Source organism: Manacus vitellinus, unplaced genomic scaffold (genome assembly GCF_001715985.3).
Source record: "Manacus vitellinus isolate BGI_N305 unplaced genomic scaffold, ASM171598v3 scaffold_6_pilon, whole genome shotgun sequence".
NCBI classification, from domain to species: Eukaryota; Metazoa; Chordata; class Aves; order Passeriformes; family Pipridae; genus Manacus; species Manacus vitellinus.
In genome coordinates, this window is record NW_021940750.1 from 26,754,393 (window position 1) to 26,774,754 (window position 20,362).

General features: G+C 38.3%; 2 protein-coding genes across 2 annotated transcripts in view; one reads left to right on the forward strand and one right to left on the reverse strand.

Moving 5' to 3' along the window:
* DGLUCY (D-glutamate cyclase) overlaps positions 1-10,853 on the forward strand; it is a 28,556-nt gene extending 17,703 nt beyond the window's left edge. The window contains exons 11-13 of the mRNA XM_008933596.3: positions 5,361-5,480; positions 6,215-6,366; positions 10,610-10,853. Of these exons, the coding sequence (XP_008931844.2) occupies positions 5,361-5,480; positions 6,215-6,366; positions 10,610-10,753 (416 nt within the window). The 3' untranslated portion in view covers positions 10,754-10,853. The remainder of the gene's footprint in view (positions 1-5,360; positions 5,481-6,214; positions 6,367-10,609) is intronic.
* A 5,722-nt stretch (positions 10,854-16,575) lies between these two features.
* On the reverse strand, positions 16,576-17,736 carry GPR68 (G protein-coupled receptor 68). Its single transcript, XM_018082291.1, has one exon. The coding sequence runs from the start codon at positions 17,716-17,718 to the stop codon at positions 16,576-16,578; it is 1,143 nt and encodes a 380-aa protein (XP_017937780.1). The 5' UTR covers positions 17,719-17,736.
* Positions 17,737-20,362: the final 2,626 nt, after the last annotated feature.

Consider the following 20,362-nt stretch of genomic DNA (forward strand, 5'->3'; position numbering starts at 1 on the left):
ACCATTGCTGGAGAAAAATTACAAGTTTCTACTGAAGGATTCTCACAGTAAAAAAAAAATGAAGAAGTTGATTTCAAAGTTATTTAAGGATAAAAAGAGCAGGCCTAGATATATTACCTATACATTAGTGTGTGTACATACACTTCTCTAAGTGCAGTTTTTGACAGTGACTTTATTCTGTATTTTATATGTGAAAGGCAGCATAGAATGCAAATAATCGTTGAATGGAAACATTACTTATTAAAGTATTATTTTTTGATAGATACACCTGAGTTAAAGCAGAAGCCTGGATAATCTTAGTCTGTGTTGTCTTTAGCAGTACTTTTGAGCAGGGATATTTGCATGTACTATAATAGTGCCTTGTCTAACAAAATATATGTACAGTTAGAATCTTTAAAGGAAGTCATTATCCTTCCAGCCAAAACTACATATACCTTGGCTAATGCATCTAAAAAGAATGCTTTTGTCAACACAGTGGTCCTCTGTTTTTTTCCTGAAAACTTATTTGTATCTGGTTTTGAAAAAATATACCATAGACCAAGGTATATATATAAAGTGTTGTACAACATCCTTGTACAATCAAATACTTCCTGCTACACTGTGTGGCCCAAAACAGAGTTTTGCAGCTATATAATCTATATAAATATTAAAAATGAAATTAGAAATAAATGTCCCAAAATTAGAAATAAGTACCCATGCCAGGCTGATTTCAGTCTCATCAGAACATGTCTGCTGATCTGGCTTTTTCTCTTTTTGTAGTGCTGTGGACTCACTCCTGAGTATTACCAAAAGCACAGAAGCTTTGGCTTCTCAGTATTGTTGTTTTTCAAATGTTTCCACAGAATTTAGAGACCTCCTGCAGAGATAATGCATAGTCTGATTTCACTGTATTGGTATCATTTAAAAACTGTGTAGTAGAAGAGTTCACTTATCTTAAAATTTGCAATACATTTTATTTAGATATGATCCAAATGTTTTCATATTTGTAAGGAGTAACTTCCAACATTCAAAAGGAAGCACTCTAGATGGCACTCTCTTGGCAATCTCAGCAGAGAAGCCAAAGATTGACTGAATAAGTACAGAAAAAGCTCTCTTTCGTAAAGATGTCTAGCAAAATGCCCCAGAGCTTTATCTGATGCAGTTAATTTCAACTCCTGTCCCTGATTTTAGACTGCTGATACAAGAACTTGGTCTCTCTAGCTACTTATGTAACATCACAGCCTGAGTCCTTTAATAAAAATATCCTAATTTCTTCAAATATCTCCCACGGCAGCTCAGAGTATATTATTGATTTGGTGGAGTTTGGAGTGTTCTGCCAGATGAGATTTTCAGTCTATTCAGCAGCATGTAGTTTGTTTCAAACATTCACTCAATATTCAAATATACTATGAAATGTTATTAATTAAAAATACCACAGGCTTGTGAGTAAGAAAAGAAGCAGTTACCCAGAGTCACTGTGTCTCGGTGCTGTGAACTTTGGGAATGGTTTAACAAGTCAGAGGCTTCAAAATATAATGAAGGGATCTGCTCTGATCTTCTGTGGAATTTGTGTATGTGCATATTCTACACTGGGAAACTAACTGAGTGTCCATAGAGAAACAATCTAATTGTTTCTTACGCTGTCTGGTACCTGGTTAACATTTCTTGTTTTGCTTATCTCACTAACTTCTTGTGTCTGTTTTGTAACTGGGTTACAATTTCTTGGGTTGGCTGTTGGGTGTTTCAATGTATTTCTGCAAAGCTTAGCTTGATGAGGCCACTCAGCTGTGGCCTTTGTGTCTTGTCTCCTGTTGCTGATAGTAATGTATTGCTACTGATTAGGATAATTTTTTTTCTGGTGGGGCTATATTTGACTTTCTTCATGGTCAGTAGGAATTTGGAGGCATATGTCTAGTTCCAAAATAAATGCAAATATTGTACAGCATTAGGGTGAAATACTTGGATAACCTTACAGACTAGATAGAATACGAGAAAGATCAGGTTGTCAGCCTACAGAAGTCTTTATATAGTGTGCTCAGTGGCAAGAAGTACTGTGTCAGTAGGTGGAGAGGGGAGATGTTACAGCATTTGATATGTGTTGATTAGTTGCTGTTAAGTTTTGCATGTAAAAAAATCTGATCTGGTAGCCTGACCACGAACAAAGTATGAGCAATGCCTACAGTTGTATGGGTACCGATACTGTAAAAACTCATGGAGTAAGCAGCAACCTTCAGGAATATACAGAATAAGAAGACATGAAAGGCTGAGGTTGGAAGGACTCATTTTTCGTATAAGACTGAAATAAAAGATTAAGAGATGTTACTGGAACCACATGCTATTTTTTTTCAGCTGTCATACAATTGACATAGCTATATGCTATTTATATTGGAGCTGATTAAAAGCTTTCTGAAGTACTGCATGAAAAAATGGGGTCACACGTTTCCCTTTCATACAAAAGGCTTTTAGCACGGAAGACTGACATTTCCTGCACATTTTATGAATGTGGTTCCAGAAACCAATGTTGTCAGTGAAAACTTCCATGGAAGATCTGGCAGAACTATTCTTCCTCTGCCTGGAAAGCACTCGGGCCTTTAGAAGAGGATTCATCTTGCCTATTTTCAGACATTTGTATTTTAGATGTCTGCCTTGGGATGAGATGAACTGAATGTGTGAAGGGTCTGTTTCTCTCTGCTGACTTTAATAAAGTTGAGCTGCCTGGCACGTATGTAGATGCTGCATTTTGTCAGGTGAATTTCGCTCTGGAGACCTACAGTAAAATGCAGTTCTCTGCCGATGTGTAGAGGGAGAAGAAAACAGATGATACAGGAAGCTTTTCAGTGTGGTGTTCTCCTCCCAGTGTCACATTAATGGGATCCATCCACAGCATAGATCTACTAATTGTACAGCTGTCCTGGTGACGGGACTTCTACCACTAATACAAGAAAAGCAAAGCAGGAGTGATACAAAAACCCCTGAATGACTGATATCTTTCAGTTAAAGAAACTGCTGATGATCTTAAAAGGATGAGAATTCATCTTAGGCTTTTTAAAGAGTATTAAGATCAAAAATTTGAATTTTGAACATAAAAAAAATCAAAACATTGTGTGAGATTCTTACAAAACAGTAGAACTTCCATATTTGTATGTAAGGATAGAGGCACCAGGATTACATCATTATTTATTTGAAAAGTACTATCAATAAAGAGAGAGACTGCACACTCTGGCCACCGCACGTGGCAGAAGGGGGGGGGGTGAGAGAGAGACCCCGTGCCCCAGCTGCAGCAATAAACACTTGAAGAAAAGTACCAAGACCAGTGTTTACAGAGCCATAGTGCTGTCTGCTCTCTTATATGGGTCCGAATCATGGGTCATCTACCACCACCACCTGCGTCTCCTGGAATGCTTCCATCAGCGCTGTCTCCGTACAATACTTAATGTCCACTGGTCAGATTAAGTGACCAATACATCTGTTCTAGAACAAGCCGCAGTCACAAGTATTGAGGCCATGTTGCTGAGAACACAGCTGTGCTGGGCAGGACATGTCTCAAGGATGAAGGACCACTGCCTCCCTAAGATCCTGCTTTATGGTGAACTTGCCACCGACTGCCGCAAGAGAGGAGCCCCGAAGAGAAGCTACAAGGACTGCCTGAAACAACATCTCAGCCTTGGCCATATTGATCAACATAACTGGTCTACTCTGGCTTCAAATCGGGAGGTCTGGAGACACACCATCTATAACGCTGCTGACGCTTTTGAGAAAGCACGCAGGATCACCCTTGAGGAGAAAAGACAACGCAGAAAGAATCGTGTCTTGCAGAATATACCATCCAAGGAGTCTTTCTGCTGTGCCTTTTGCAATCAGACATGTCTATCTCATACTGGCCTCATTAACCACCAGTGCGCTTGTAACAAATGTGGGTAGAGCCCTTCCCAAATCTTCGTTCGCAAAGCCCAACCATGATGACTACCAACAAATGGATTTTAGAAAGCACCATTAAATCCCAACAGTGGAATAAATGGGAACAGATTATTAAAGCAGATAAGAAAAAATATCAGCTGTTCCATGGCAAATCCTTTTATGTAAGATATGTGCTCCAGTTGACTGTATAGACTTAAGGAGTTAAATAAAACATTGCTGCTGAGAAATAACTTTCCATTTCACTTAAAGAAGAAGATTGTTACAGACATATGAGATATTTATGCAGTTACTAAAAGTGTTAAATTTGCCAATTTTCAGGGCTTGAAGTGTAAATTATAAATATTGTAATTTCTCTCTGGTAACACATGCTGTGCATTAGAGCACAGTCACATTTCAAATTCAAATCTGATATATCATAGTGAGGGCTTGAAGCTCTTTGCTGTTCTGTTTCACAGACATTGTCTAGGATTATTCTGTAAAATCTAAGATGCTATTCAGACTAACAAGTGAAAGAGAAATTTTGGGTTCCAACTAAATAGATTGATTTTTTTATATATGTTTTTTAATATATTGGTAAGAGACTAGAGGTACTAACCAGCTTTTGTGTGAACTGCTGGTTTATATGTTACCCTTATCTCTAGATCTCTGAATGACATCCAGCAATTTTATGCCACAAACCTAGGGTTGCCCAGAATTTTCCTGAAATGACATAGGTCCCATTGATTTTACTAAAATCACTAAGACAAATACATAATGTTTCTATTTGGACAAAAAGGTCAAGGCCCCACATCCTGTGTATAAGAACACTCAGAAAAGGAAAGACTAGCTGTTTTTTCTATAGATGATGGAAAATGAAAACAGTAATAGTACACAGGGCTGGGCTCTTCCCATACTGTGGCACAATGACAGTGGTCTGTACAAGGCAGATGAGCAGTGCAGTCAGTCCTACTCCTGCCAAAGTCCTTACGTATATTTTTGCTTGTCATTCTGCAATAATTTCTACTTCTATCCCCTTTTTTTAATTAAAGCTTGTAACAAGCCAAAGTTTTCTATACTTGCTTTATTATAAAATTGTCTAATTTCTCAAGGTTATTTTGAATTATTTTTCTATCTTCTTTCTCTATTTTTGCTAGTGTGCTAGTGATAACACGTTATACAGAACGCTCATTCCGTGAGCAGAGTTTACTGTCTTAATTCTGTCTGCAGTTCACAAGCATTTGATAATTTTGATTTCTTTTGCATGCACACAATGTACATTGCATATATACACTTACATGTTGGCATGTGGTAGGTGATGCTTTCAGCTATTTAATTCACAATCTTCTGGTTTTAGGTTGAAAATAAACCATCTCATATGGAGCTATAAACTGTCACAGTGACCAGGGAAGACACTGGATGCTTTCTAAATGGATTGTTAGTGATACGTTGAGTTCATACTCATTTTGTCTTTTTCTCTTTTAAAGGTGTTGGAGATGGAGGAAATGAACTAGGAATGGGCAAAGTAAAAGATGCTGTAAAGAAGCACATAAAAAATGGAGATGTTATAGCTTGTGATGTTGAAGCTGATTTTACTGTTGTAGCAGGTAAGGGATTTTTGGTGGGGTGGGAGAGTAGCTGATGTTTGAGAATAGAATTGACAAGGAAACATTTGTCTTTAGAAGTAATTTGTATTGGCCCTTTCTGTGTATGACCAAGTCATCCCTGGCAAATGAATTTATTTCTATATTATGTCCATTTTCTGAAGAGTTAAGCACCTGTGGCTACAGAAGAACTGGAAAACTAAGAATGTTCCATGAAGAAAGTGCATTTAATTGGAAATAGTTGGACAAATCCTGAGTATTCTTGAAAAATCACACAGTAAATAAAATGACAGAATCATAAAATCCTGGAATGGCTTGGGTTGGAAAGGACCTTAAAGATCCTCTAGTTCCAACCCCCCCACCACGGGCAAGGAACCTTTCACTAGACCAGGTTACTTAGTAAGGAAGAATAACAAGAAAGACTGCAGAAGTGATCTGTGTGAGAATTAAAATGTCTATGCACATATGAATTTTCAGAATTTCCACTCAAGGACAAAGGTAAATTCTTAATGTACAACAAAAGTTAAATGTTATAGTTAAAATTCACTTCTAAACCAGCACGAAATAAAATTCACAGCAAGAGAGGTGTGTTTGTGTTCAGCAAGGACCAAGTTACAAACTGGATGATCCCGACTGTTCTCAGGCTCAGGTTTCTAGGTTCCTGACCCAGGTACCTGACACTTGATACTAACCCAGCCTTTTCTGACAGTTTGTTTTCATGGTGACATTCTTTGCAGGGGTCTCTAACTGGGGCGGTTACGCCATTGCCTGTGCTCTGTATGTTCTCCGCACTTGTGAGGTACATGATCGCTACCTGAGGAAAGCTGTTGGGTTTCCACAGTCATCCAAGGAGATGGTCTGGCTCTCGGCACTTCCCTCGGTTTCCAAGGTAATTCCTGTGGGGCCAAGGAGTTGTGACTAGCTCATGTCATGTAGATGGAAATGGCTACCAGTGCTAAATCCTGCCTAGTCCAGTTCAATAGCTTGCTGTCACAAGGTCTTTTGGTGGCTTTTGGGAATCCCTTGTGAAAGAGCAGCCACCCTTTATTTAGACTATTCCACAAAGGATTCAAGACAGATTGCAAATAAAAATCCTCCAATATGAATGTATTCATGTCTTGCCACTTCAAGCACAAGACAGTGCTGCAATTTTATGGGCAATACAAGAAATGTTTGTATTGAGCTACAGTGATTAAAATTCCCTGCTCACTACCTTAGCATTGTTCATGATTTTACTAATCTCTATTGTAGTCTTCTTTAGATGTCTACTTCCAAAATCGAAAGTCACAGTTCTAATGCAGAAGCCATTCCACACTTCTGATCTTTGCACCTTACTTCTGATCTTACCACCTTTTCTAGTTATGCTGGAACTATTCTATAAGTAGTTTTGAATGTTTCCAAATTAAAGTTGGAGAAAAACTTGCATATGAATATTTTTAAATGTGTTTTGACTAATGCAGCTCTGAACAGTGTGATATTCTGGGAATGCAAAGGTTTCAGACTGAGAAAAAGTAAAATAACTGAGAGGGGTGAGAAATGACTGTGATCTGTGCTCATCCTGCTGAGCACATGGCTCTATTTTTAACTTGGCAGTGTTTTATATATATATATATACACAGTTAATGATCAAGTAAGGTTTGTTCCACATATTTGTGATAACTTAGGAACTTAAAAACTCGGCTTAGTTGGCAGAGTACCTCTAGAGAAACTTGGAAAAACCATTAGGTTTGTGACCTCCAAGAGTGCTAAGCAAAATATAATCCATCTACCACAGATATTGCCCAAAATAATTAAGTATTTCTCCTGAGATGACAGTGCGTTCTGCATGAAATTTTAACAAAGAACCTCTTAAGTATTTTAGAGTAGGTCTTACTTCTTTTTTTTTTTTAATTCTTTTTATCTTAATTTTTCATCTAAAGGTCATAAAGCTGAAACTGATGCCAACATTTGGTACAGCCATTTGGCCACTTATCCTTTGGCTTAACAAAGTGTATGGTCCTTTTCAGTGCAATCTTTTAAAAAATAGATTAAGTACTTTTCACTTTTCAATGTTTTGTCCAGTTTCATTCACTGTTTTTTGATCTTTAAATTAATGCATCGTAAAAACTACTATGATCAAAATTTCTGGTAATGAGATACTGTAATTAAATGTGATATTGTGTACAGGAAATCCTTCCTGTTTTTGTTTCACTAAGCTATACAGCTGGGAATATTAATGATCCAATAATGGGCTGTTGAGAGTGCAATACTAAAATCTATTAAGATAAAATAAATGGAAACAGTTTTGTGGAGGAGAGAAAATGACAAAATGTGTGACAAGAAAATATGATATCTTTAATCACACAACAGTAAACAGTACAGAAGATTGAAGACATTAGTATTCACATACTCCATTAGTATAAAAAATCAGAGCATTTATGTTTATGTGGCTACTTTCTGCAAAATCCAGCTTCATTTAATGTTATAATAATTAGCCCAGTAAGATAAAGAGCACCACCGCACATATCCACCTCAGTGTTTATATTTGTGTTTGTAGTTGGAAAGAGGACATTTGAAGGAGTGCCTAAGCACCAGACAGCTTCCTTATAATGTGCTTTATTTTTCTTCAAAAAAGTCACTCTTTCCATGCTGTAGGTCGTAATAACTCAGTGAAGACCTCTCCTGAAACACATGTTATTTCTCTGCAGTCTCATGTTCAAGCAGTGTCAGGATTGCACTGCCACAAATCCCAGAACTGTGGAGCTCTCCCTTCCCACTGAACATAAAGCTAACTATATTCTAAGTGCATGGATCAGGCTTTACATTCATTTTAGCAAGTGATGCTGCAAAGCATTTGTTCCTTTCTGAGAACTGAGGAGCAAGGAACAATTTGATCTAAACAATCTGTGCTTACTTTGCAGCTGTGGAGTTGAATCACCATTATGTTTGATTATGATATTGGCTTGATTTTTCAAATGTTTGTAGTACTTTTATAGCAAAGTGACTGTAGTGAAATAGATTAATTCATACATATCCAAATGTAGCTAATGCTAAACATCCTAGTCAGCTCCTCATTTCATCTCACAACCAGGTTAACATATCAAGCTGTTGTTCTTTTACTGAACTCTTTATTAATGGTAACAAATTAACTGTATAGTGTTTATTTTGAAATTATGACCTATAAGAATATGAATTACATTATAAATATATAAATATGTGGCCTTTTTTTTTACTATGCTTTACTAGCTTTGTCATTCATAAGGGAGTTTTTCCTTGAATAAAGCACAAATTAGAATTTACTTTTTCAATTAATTTGATTATTTTTCTGGTTAACTCACTCCCAATGTAGTTATTCACTGAAGAGAGAACTGTGAGCAAATTGCAGCACTGCACAGCTGTGGAAGCACACTGCACATTGTGTATGCTCATTACAAATGGAAACAGTAGCATTTGATGACAGAATACAGTTTATCAGGCATAGTTATGTAGTATTAAGCAAGCCCTTTTTTCCTCATACAAGCAGATCAGAGAGCTCTACCATGTAAATATGCAGCAGAAACAATTCATATTAGAAATTACATTCTGCGTATCCAGTTGAGGTGTCTCTTTTGTGGCCTGAGAGATCTACTTTGTCCATTTGCATATGGATACAGTCAGTGCTAAGAAAAACCTCTCTCATGCAGAAAGATCAGGTGCATATATTTGCATTCATATATATGATCATTCGTATGATATAAGCTGATGTATATTTATAATTTTATAAATTACAAAGTAGCAATTTTTATGCTACCAGTGTATTCAGATAATTGCCTTAAATAACTGTGTCATTGCTGTCTTGTTACATGATGTCAAGACTGACACCATGTAACTATGCATATTTTTCCTTTAATAGAAAACCAATGCCTCATTTAATTCTGTTGCAGCTAAGAACTAGGATGCCTTACCAGGAAATATAAGACAAATCTTTAGAAAGTGCATTTGCAAAGCAGGTTAAAATTATACTAAATACTGCTCTTTCAGTAACAGTTTCCATGCAAATGGAAATGGAACAGTAGACAAAGACCAGAAGGGGCATTCCTAGCAAAGAAAGGGAAGAAAAGATGGTATGTGAGTGTTTCAAGATCTTATTAACTTATCACAGGGTTGGTGAGGGGAAGCTAAGAAGTAACAGAATTAGAGAAATGAATTCTCACTATAGTAAATGCTGAGAGAGTAGAAAGAGTTTTACTGTGTACATTTCATGACAAATGAAAAGCAAAGCAGTTTATGCTTGACATACATCCATTTGAAACCAGGTCTTCTAATTTCATTGTTCCTAGAACTAGTGTTTTTTCAGAGCTCATTTTATGCCATCTTTTCATCCCACTATGCTAACTGGCCAATAGCTCACAAATGAGGATTTTTTTTTTCCCTCAGTGTACTTTAACAGCTCAAGTTGGAGCATGCTTTGTTGTCTGCTTATATTACTGTTAAGCAAGAAAATAACTGTAGTTCTGAACAAGGTATACCCTGTTTCAGAGCATACCAAGGAAGCAGAATTTCAGAGGGTTTTTTTCTCCCCGTCTCTTTCCTAAGCAACCAGAACTCTCATAAAATCAATAGTAAAAAAGTGGGAGAAAGCAAAAGGCACACAGAGATCACAAAAGCTACAGGAAAGGAAAGTGAGCATGCAGCCCATCCAGGTGCTCTCTATAACCTTTTTTCTTGGTGCATCCTCTTTCCCTTCTGTTCTTTTTATTTAAAAATGCAGCTGCAGCCAGTTGTCTCACTGGGGAAACCACAGATGGATTTTTGAGATACTTTGGGTGAAGGTGTTCCTCTGATTCTGATTTGTGCAATATAGGAACTTGAAACTAGGCAAAGAATTATTTATGTTTCTGAATTGACGCCAATATTCTATTTGAGGGAGTGTGGAGAGCAGTAATATAATTCAATAATTAAACAGCAGTCAAGAATATAAGCCTTCTGACACTCCCTAAGTTCCAGTTGCTAGACATAGTCTTTCGGACAAGATAAAGAAAGTGTTAGCAAATTGATAGCAAAATAAATATGGAAGATGTGGTCAGTCTCTCCTAGGATTAAGATAAAGATCTTGGTGAATGCTCTTGTCTGATTCCTGATTTTAATTATACTCTATTTCTTTGGTTTTTAAGGAAGAAAAGCTTCTGAAAACACTTGTGCGTCTCGAGGTCCGCAGTGGGAAAACTGCCAGTCTGGAAATGGAAGTGGATGGGCTGCCCTTCTACAACACCCATTCGCTTATGATTGAGAAGCTGCTACAAGAAGTGCAGAAGTGACTGTCCCTAGTGATTTCTGCACTAAGAGTTGCTTCCATATAATTTCTGTGTTCCTGAGGCTCTCACATCATATAAAAAATTAAAAAAAGATGACTTTTCATCTCTAGTGTCTTGGCCACCCACAACCTTTCATTGTTATCCTTACCACATCTCTGTGAACCACGAGGAGGATATCATCACAAGGATTTTTTCAACCTTTCTTTTCTGTAAGGCAGCATTGCAGACCTTCCTTGTAAAGTGTACGCTATGCCATTGACCTCTGTTGTATTAGTAGTTTGCCATTTTTATATTTTGTCCCTTTCTGGGTGATACAGAAAGGTTTTAGACGTTTCAGAGTATCCTGTTGTTAAGAAAAAATTATTGAATACATAAATAATGATTTAAATTAATGCTTAAAAATTAAAGCGTGATTAGAAATTAATAAACATTTGCATTTGGTATGGAGAATGGATATTAAATGATATTATATAATAAGGTGATCTAGCTTTTACAAAGAAAGCTTGCAATTACAGTGAAATATTATTGTGTTGCCGTTCTTGTTTTACTAACCTCATAACTGCAACAGGAAGTAACTCTTGTAGCAACTTGGATTTAAAAATACCTTGTGGTGGGGAAAACAGCTGCAGTAGAGAGGGGAGATTAAAAACAAAACTCCAGTAAGAGATACAGTGATAAAAGCTCCCTTGCACACTTCCTGTAGCCCCTATAACATCTTCTTATGGTGGGGGTTAGCTTGTGAAGGTGTGAGGAGATAAGGAGAAATTTTTAACTGAGCTAGTGAAATTAAAGGCAGCATTGCAGACCTTTCTTGTAAAGTGTAGGCTATGCCGTTGACCTCTTTTGTATTAGAAGTTTGCCATTTTGATATTTTGTCCCTTTCTAGGTGATACAGAAAGGTTTTAGACATTTCAGAGTATCCTGTCGTTAAGAATAAATTATTGAATACATAACTAATGACTTAAATTAATGCTTAAAAAGTAAAGCATGATTAGAAATTAATAAGCATTTGCATTCAGTATTAAAGAACATTTTTTAAATTAACATTTACATGAATTCCTGTTGTAGAAATCAGCTCCTGACAAGACCAAGTGAAGTAAAATTAAATTATATCTCATAGGACTGCTAACGCCAAACCAGTACAGGACAAATGTTTGTGAATTGTGCCCGACTTCTGTCATTTAAAGCTGTGATTTTACCTTAACTCCAGGTGAGTGTCAGGGCTGAAGTTCTTCTAGTTATCAGCTGTCACAGCAGAGAGGACAGGGTATATTTGACACTGCACCTCTCAGGCACTGATGCTTTAGCTGTCCTGAAATGACTGGAATGGTTCAAAAGGCGAGCATCAAACCACTGTGCTCTAACAGGGTAAGAATGGCAGTTGTGTTTAGTTGGACTTCCAGCAGCAGCAACACCTTGTATCTACTTTCCTTTCTCGCAGGTGACTTTTATTTTCCTTCTTCAGTGCAAGACAAACAACTTTCTGAGAATGAGAAAAATCAGTTCATACCACAAACACCAGCATATTTTGAACATTAATCTTCTGAAGTCCCTGAGGATACACAGCCCTTAAAGACTTAAAATAGTTGAACACATGACAGAAAGAAATCTTAATTCCAGACTGGTGAATATGAATGTCTAGCAGCAAAAGATCCCAATATTTATTTTATAGATTAGTCATTTTTTTGAGATTCATTTTCTTCAAAACCTTTTTGAAGGAGGTTTCAGTAAAACTATCTTTGAAGTTTCACAATTAGAAAAATCTTCTTTAGAACTCTCCAAACTATAAGTATTAACTAAAATATTCCTTGTGAATGCTTCAGCTTTTTGCCAAAGCCATTAACCCCACAGGATGGCATATATTCACTGCAGAGCAAAACCCACAAAATGAAATTGGCATAATTTTAAAATGTCTGTTTGGGAAAAGAAGCACCTGGTTTCGTTCTCTGTGTGCTATTCACATATTACACTAACAGGTGCAATGTATATTATTCTTTCCAAATGCTAACTTTTGTCAAAAAAATTTCATTTAGTAAGCTTTTGCTCTTTTTTGCCCCGAAATACAAATCTTAACAGTCAGATTTCATTAAGAAACACAAAATTTAGTAATTTATTTATCTTTTTCTCTAATATGTGCTTTTAAAATCCCTTCTAATGTGCAGTCCCGAGCACTATATTTACTGCAGTAGCAATGTGTAACAACCATAGCAGGACCCTTGGGTGACTGTGTTCTGGCTGAGATGGAGGGAAAAGCTCTGAGTGGGAGTTACCTTCCTGCCATGCTGGTTACAGTTCTGCAGCCTAAGCTGAACACATACAAGAGAGAAAGAATTGCTAAAATATTGACTTCGGGGGGGGGGGGGAAAGGAAAAATAAGAAAAATCCCTCTCTTCTGTTGTGGGTTAGCAGGTTAAGTGCTGAGAACTGTAGCAGAATGCTGGGCTCCACTATAAAAGTTTCCATCTGATTTTAAACTGCAGCAGCTGATGAAAAGCTGGCCACATCAAAGTACCAACTCCAATAAGCCTTAATCCCTCAGTTGACAATTCCATGTAATACAGCATGCTCTGCATTCCAGTTGTCTAATTTAAACAACGTGGGTAACTGTAGAGAAGTGAAGCATAAACACGACAACAAATATTTAATCCTAGAACAAACCACGTGTGTGTCCTGGAGTCTGCCAGGCCATGGGAGTCCAAGTAGTTGGCTCGGTGCTGAAGAACGTACAAGCACAGCATTATGGCAGTCGAGAGTCCCTGCCCCAAGACCCCCTTGGAACAGACAGGAGATCAGATGAAAGATTAGGAGAAAATAAAGCTAAACAGCACTAATAGTCAGAAGAAAAAAATGCAGATATAAGGTAATTAATCCAGCTGAGTGGTCTAAGTATAAAGAAATGTCAAATAATTAAACAAACCAAACATTATCCTAAACAAACCTAATCCCCTCCTGGGAGTGGGGACATGAATCCTTTTTACAAGAGGAGGGAGGAGAGGATCTTTAGTCTCACAATTAGAAACTGTTGGCCAAAGCCATAAGATAGCTGTTTCAAACAGAGAGTGAAGAAATATCAGAAGAAAATAATAAAAACATTCTTTATTAAACACATTCCCTAATTATATCCAATATTGCACTCTCAAGGTGGTTTCCAGAAAACTGTTAGAATATATTCCTTTTGGAATCTAGTGACAAGCAAGGCTGTGTTACTTCAGATACCACGAGCAGATCATCTGTCTAGACAATCTTTTGACTTCAAAAATCCCCAAAGAAACAAAACTGATTATACTGCTGGAAGTTATCAGTTCTGGGGTGCAGAGAGCGAAGTGTTTTCAGAAAGGCCTGAAATCAGAGAAGTGAAAGGACAAGGCAATATTCATGGTGTAACAGTTACAGATACAAGAATGCATGATGAGCAGATCACAAACTCACAGAGGATTTGTTAGTATAATAAAAAAAAAAAAACAAAAACAAAACCAAAAACTAGAGAGGAGGTGGTAGTAGAAACAATACCATAGAGCACAACTCCCACATCTTTAAAAGCCAGTATTCTCCACCTACTCCTGTATTTTGTTTCTGTCTAAACCAGGAACCATAGATCATTCATATATCATATTTCTGATACTGTATTTACTGAACAATGACTGAACCCTAAACTATAGTATCTGTGGGCAAAACAGAATTCATTCAACAGTTTCTCTGACAAATGCATTGTTATTTAATTGCCTGCATAGTCTGTGCTGCACAAGACACACATATTGCAAAGGACACAATCAAAAGCTCAGCAAGGTGTAGTAGAATTTACATGTAACTAAATTTGTCTTTGAACACAGTGACTCAGAGAAGCATATGGGATCAAAGTGCCTCATATACTACCAACCTCTTGTTCTTTTCCAAGTCAACAATCCAAATTATTTATACCTGTTGTAGCCAAGAGTTCTCATACTTCTGGAAATCTGTAGGAGCCCTATGAGGAGGTTTAACAGTCTGAGGTTCAAAAGTCAAACAACAGACTGAAGGTCTCAGCAGATGCTGAGTTCCTTGTCCATGTTCTCCCATAACATCTCACGTTATTGAATTCACTGTTTTAGGAGTCTGATTCTGGCATGGTGTCTGCAGGCTTTGAAACTGGTGGAAGGAGAAGTTATTTCAGAGAGTTACAGAAATGTGGCAGGAATGTTTTAGTTTTTTTCTTTTGAAAAAGTTCATACAGGGACATTTAATTTGTTCTGTCTCTGACCTTTTCAACAGATGATGACAGCTGGTAGATAATTATTTTCTCTAGATGCCACAGGGGTAAACAGAAAGCAGTTCAAAACAAATTCACTAGAACCACACACCATGAGTACTAGCTTATTCCAGTCAATGCAGTCATCAACACAACAGATTTTAAGTGGTAGCACAACAACAACAGACATGTGATTGACAATAGTGAGGAAAGCACATACCAAGTCAGTTCAGTTACAAAGTCCAAGCACCTCCAGAAACAACCTCACTGTACAACATTGCTCATAAGCCCTTGGGAGGTCACACTGTTGTAATACATGAAGGTATAAGTCAGATGGATACAGAAACACAACCATAGCCACAGATTTAAGATTAATGTCCTTTCTTGAATAATGCTGTAGGCTGCTGTGGTGGGGGGAAAAGTGTTTTTTCCCCCTGGAGTTAAAAAAACAGTAACCCCCAGGGGGGTGGTGTCTCTCTTGCTGTTGACTCAATCAGCGCTCCTGCAAAATTAAAACAAAGCACACCAAAACGGAAAAGAAGGATGATGAGGTAGTTGGAGGAGAAGTGGCCATGTTCTGAAGCCACGAGGAGAAGGGGCAGGAGCCCTGTTGGGGGGGGCTACAAGAACTTGGAACAGTGTTAAAGTGGGCCGAGTTCTGTAGCTGAGAGCTGGAGGAGTTTCTCCACTGTGGGCAGCAACAGGAGATACTGAAAAGTGGCGGCCAAGCAGCAGTGAACGGAGACTGTGGCAGAAAGCCAAGAGATAAGAAGAAACAGCAGAAACAATCATGCAGCTAAACAGAGAGACAGAGATCTCTAATGGAGAGAGAGAGAGAGAGAGAACTAAGCTCTACAGACAGAGTTTTTGGGGTAAGAACTGAACCAGACCCCCCAAAACCCTTTTGAGAGCCCTCCTAAGTGGAATGGGGTGGGCTCCTACTGGATGGAAGTCCTAAAATGCAGCATGCAGCAGAGAGAGAAGAGCTAAGAAGCTCAGAGATGTCCTGGACCAGGATGGCCAGAAGGAATGCCGGGAAAGTGGCGTGGCCCCCCCTGCTGCTGCTGCCAAGCTGGCAGCCTGAGACAGAGCACAGGAGCTCTGGTAGAATGGTTGAGGCAAAGACTTTCAACTGAAAGCTGCCCTAACATTCTGACTCAAGGGAGCTTAAATCCCCTGAGGAGAGGGACCGTCACGAAGACCCCTGCACTTTGTGATATGAGGTGGTGAAGCGAGCCCTTGTCCCGGCTAATTCGCAGTCCAGAAGAGAGAGACCTTTGCTTGGAGTTGAAGGGCTTTAGAGGGGTGAAAAGAGACCCCTCTTGTGTGTAATGGAAGAGATCCAGCTACAACAATCCAGCTACAGCTGCTGCATGGAAGAGGAGAGACTGCTGCCTTAAACGTGGGAAGGATCTTTTCCTACTTCCCATCTGGACTTTTACTGGAGGGAGAAGAGATTTGATCCATTGTAAATACTGCTTTATCATAGGAAAGATAATTAAGATTGTGTATATATAATATATTATAATATTTATTTGTGTAGTGACTGTAATATAATTCCCCCCATATTGAGTCTTGTGTTGTGTCTGGAAAATCCATCTCACACTGGGGTGAGATGTGGGAGGGGGACTTGGACTCGGGAATTAGATTTCAGGGGTCTCAAACCACCACAGCTGCCTATGTTAGCTGTAGAGCAGTCCTTCATTCCGGTACCATCAAGTGGTATTTGTAATATCCCAGGTTGTTGCTCATGCTGTGTCCTGTTGGGTGCTTCCATACTGTTCAGTGGATAGGATTCCTTTGTCTCAGTCCTCAGACGCCCTAAACATGTTAGACAAGAGTCTCGCATCTTGACAAAGTTCTGGTAAGTGCTTTCACTGGAAAAACAGTACAATAGTGGGTCAGCAACACAGTTAAAAGTAGTCAACAGGAGAGAAATATGATAAACATTAAATATTTTCTCAGCAAATGAGCAGTTGTTCTCCAACAAGCTACGAACTACAAGTAGGATATGGTATGGCCCAAAGCAAACTAAAAATATGAAAACAGTGCTTGAAACCAGTCTTTTAATTTGGATTTTCTTCTTCTTTTGAGTGCCGGGACTCTTGTGGACAACTCGTAAAATCCCACAGTAAGAGAAGGCCAGCAGAAAGAAGGGGAAGAGGAAGCCAGCAGAGAAGCGGTAGTAATTGACATTGTGCTCCCACTGTTTGATGGGGTAGTGCTCAAAGCACACCAAGTGGCTCTCAGCATCCATACTGATCTCCCCGTGGGTGAAGACAAAGCAGCATGTCATTATTTCTTTGGTCCAGATAATGATGCTCACAATTGCAGCTGCCTTCATTGTCCGAAACTGCTGAAACCGAAAGGGGTGCACGACGGCGAGATAGCGGTCAATGGAGATGCAGCAGAGGAAGCCCACGCTGATATAGATGTTCTCATATAAGATGATGCCACAGATTTTGCACAGCAGCTCATCATAGGTCCAATTGTCATGCTGTAAAGCATACTGAAGCCAAAAAGGCAAAGAAAATATGTAGAGCAGGTCTGCTAGAGTCAAATTGCAAAGGTAGATACCCAGTTCATTCTTAGCTTTGATCTGTAAATACCCATAGTACAGGGACAGGCAGTTAGCTGGCAAGCCTACTATAAATACAAATATGTATACCACAGGGGATAATGTCTCATGGATATCATGATTAATATTGCACTTCTCAGTTGCGTTCTCTGTGAGATTTACCATCTTCTACTTCTCCCTGTGTATCACTCATCAGGATCCTGAATGTAAAAATTAATTACATCCAGTTTCATGCATTGCTTATTTCTTCCACAAACCTTTGGGCTGAAGTGATGACTTGCTGCAGGATGTTAATAACCTGAAGATAAAACACATGAAAATCTTTAGAAGGGATACAATTGCTAAATATATAGTGCAGTTTTCAGAAAACTGCTTTTTCCTAGCCCTAAATTTCTTATAGTCTTTGATAGAAGATAAAACCTGTCTGGGAAACCATGATTCATATGAGTAAGTCCTAGTAGTTACCAGAAAAGTACCAGAAAATTTTATGTCCCAGAATCCCAAAGCAAATTACAAACATCTGTTGCTTTAGCTCTGGAGGTATCTAAAATGTGAAGGAATATCATCTCTGCGTTGCGGATGAGGCAGAAAAGCAGTAATCAGATCTGTCTATGATGGAAAAAATATCTCTGGCAAGCCAGCAGTCCACTTGGACTTTCTTGGAGGATGTAGGGCCCACAAAACAGTTGATTTTTAATTTCCATTTCTTAATTTTTCCTTTAGATACAAGATACCATGTAATATGCAGTTCAATTCTTCAGGATGAAAAAAATGGAATTTTTAGCACTTCTCTTACAGTTACTTGTAAACATAATCATGAAAACAAGCTGTCTTCCTCTGTGGGAAGGACATTGGTACAGTGTATCCCCGTGGTCTCAGTTCTACAGGATATGCTATTACATATTCCTTATTTTCTATCAACTCTCAAAAATACTCATTTACTCTTACTACTTATACATTTGCATCTTTTCATCTTCACTGAATATGAATATAATGGTTTTCATCTGAAGAATCTTCTATAATCCAAGCACATAATCATACAAACCATTGCTATACTATACTATTACTACTTAAGACAAAAAAGCCACTTCTGACAATGGGTTAGCACTCAATTCAACTAGGACAAATGTTCAGCCTGGACCCAGCTCACAGTGATTTAACCCTAAACTAAATGATGAAATATTGCATTCAGCGTTTTATGACCTCGTGTGATATATTCACATTGGCACAAGTGCTCAGCACTGGAAAACAGCAGGGCAAACTGTGCCTAGTCTGGAGGAGATGCATGTTTAACCTGATGATGCAGAACAGCAAGCCTATTTCTTTCAATCTCTTCTCAGAAAATGCAGGGTTAAGGTGTATACTTTTGTAAGGTCAGCGATTTGTGTACTCTTCATACAGCTTCAGTTACCATGGATTCAAAAGGAGCACTGTTCAAGGACAAAGATAAGGCCTTGTTGCTTTTTCCTGTTTGCTATCCTAATTTGTATTTTTGTCATCATCTTCTGTGCCATCTAGGAACATACCATTTCTTCCAAGACAACCCTTATGAGAACATGACCACACTACAGTAAAATTACTGTCAGCTGCAGCATTTGGGGATGTTATTGTCAAATAATTTTTTTTAATACATGCTTTTTTTATATAGTGGTAGGCTTTATCCCTGTAGAAGCTGAAAAGAAAATCACCTGCTTTAGGCCTTAAAAGAATTGCCTGGCTGAAATAAGTGATCAAACCTGCAAAGGCTTTCATTGTTTAGTTTCAACCAGGGTAGCACAGCCCCAGAGAATTCACAGCAAACACATGTAAGTAAGAATTAGAATGTATATTTCATTCCTTTACTTTTCCTTTCCAACAGACAGAACAACAAGCCTGGTTTTGGTTAAAATATTCTTCGAGATCTCAGATACTCTCAATCATGAAACAATGTAAGTTCATCTCTCTCAAAACTTTTAACTCCATTGTCCAGTGCAACTTGCATGAAACACTGGCCAAGTCCAGGACTATGCTCTCCTCCTCTCACTCGTAAGCAGCTCCCTTGAAGTTTAAGAGGTTCACCTGCTCCACTGTTGGTGTCACAATAGTTATAATTCATAAATCAAGCACAAAAGGAGAAATGCTGCTTAAGGGACCCAGTCACAAACACCCATGGTTTAGTTTGAAGTTTGCTCCAAGAAATTGCCCTAACCTTCCAATGGAATAAAGATGACAACGTTAGCAGTACTGACATGTACAGTGAAAATCAATCACTACAGTTATGTACAGATTTCCCAGAACACTGTCACTTAGGGGCCATTAGTTCTCCTGGAACACTATCCAGTTTCTCAAAGGCTCCATAACAACCAAGCAGCTCTTCCATCTGCAGAAGACCTGGCTCCCCACCCACAAGAACAGTGCACAGAATCTTTGCTGAGGCAGATTTGATAACCTACTTACCCCATCCCACCTTTTCAATACAGAGCTCTAGGCTTGAGTTTTTATTTGATAGCATCTCTGTATAATAATTCGATGCTTGGCACATCCTAGTTGTTGTCTAAAATACCTAAAAATCTGAGACCTATCATCATATCTACCAACTCAATGTCCAGTCAGTATCCAGCTCCTGTTGATGAGGCCAAATAGTAGTACAAAAGCTGTTGATGTCTTTACATCTCTTTATAGTTTAACAGCACTGAGTTTCATTCAGTGTTACCCAGTGAGTCATTATGGATCACAGTATGAGGAAATGCAGATGTACTATACAGTTTTTTGAAAATGTTTCTTTTCCTCTAAGAACTCCAAATGTTTTTATTAAATTATGTTTATGTAC

Coding starts and splice junctions, on each gene's coding strand:
- GPR68 (XM_018082291.1), bottom strand. CDS start 17,718: ATGGTAAATCTCACAGAGAACGCAACTGAGAAGTGCAATATTAATCAT.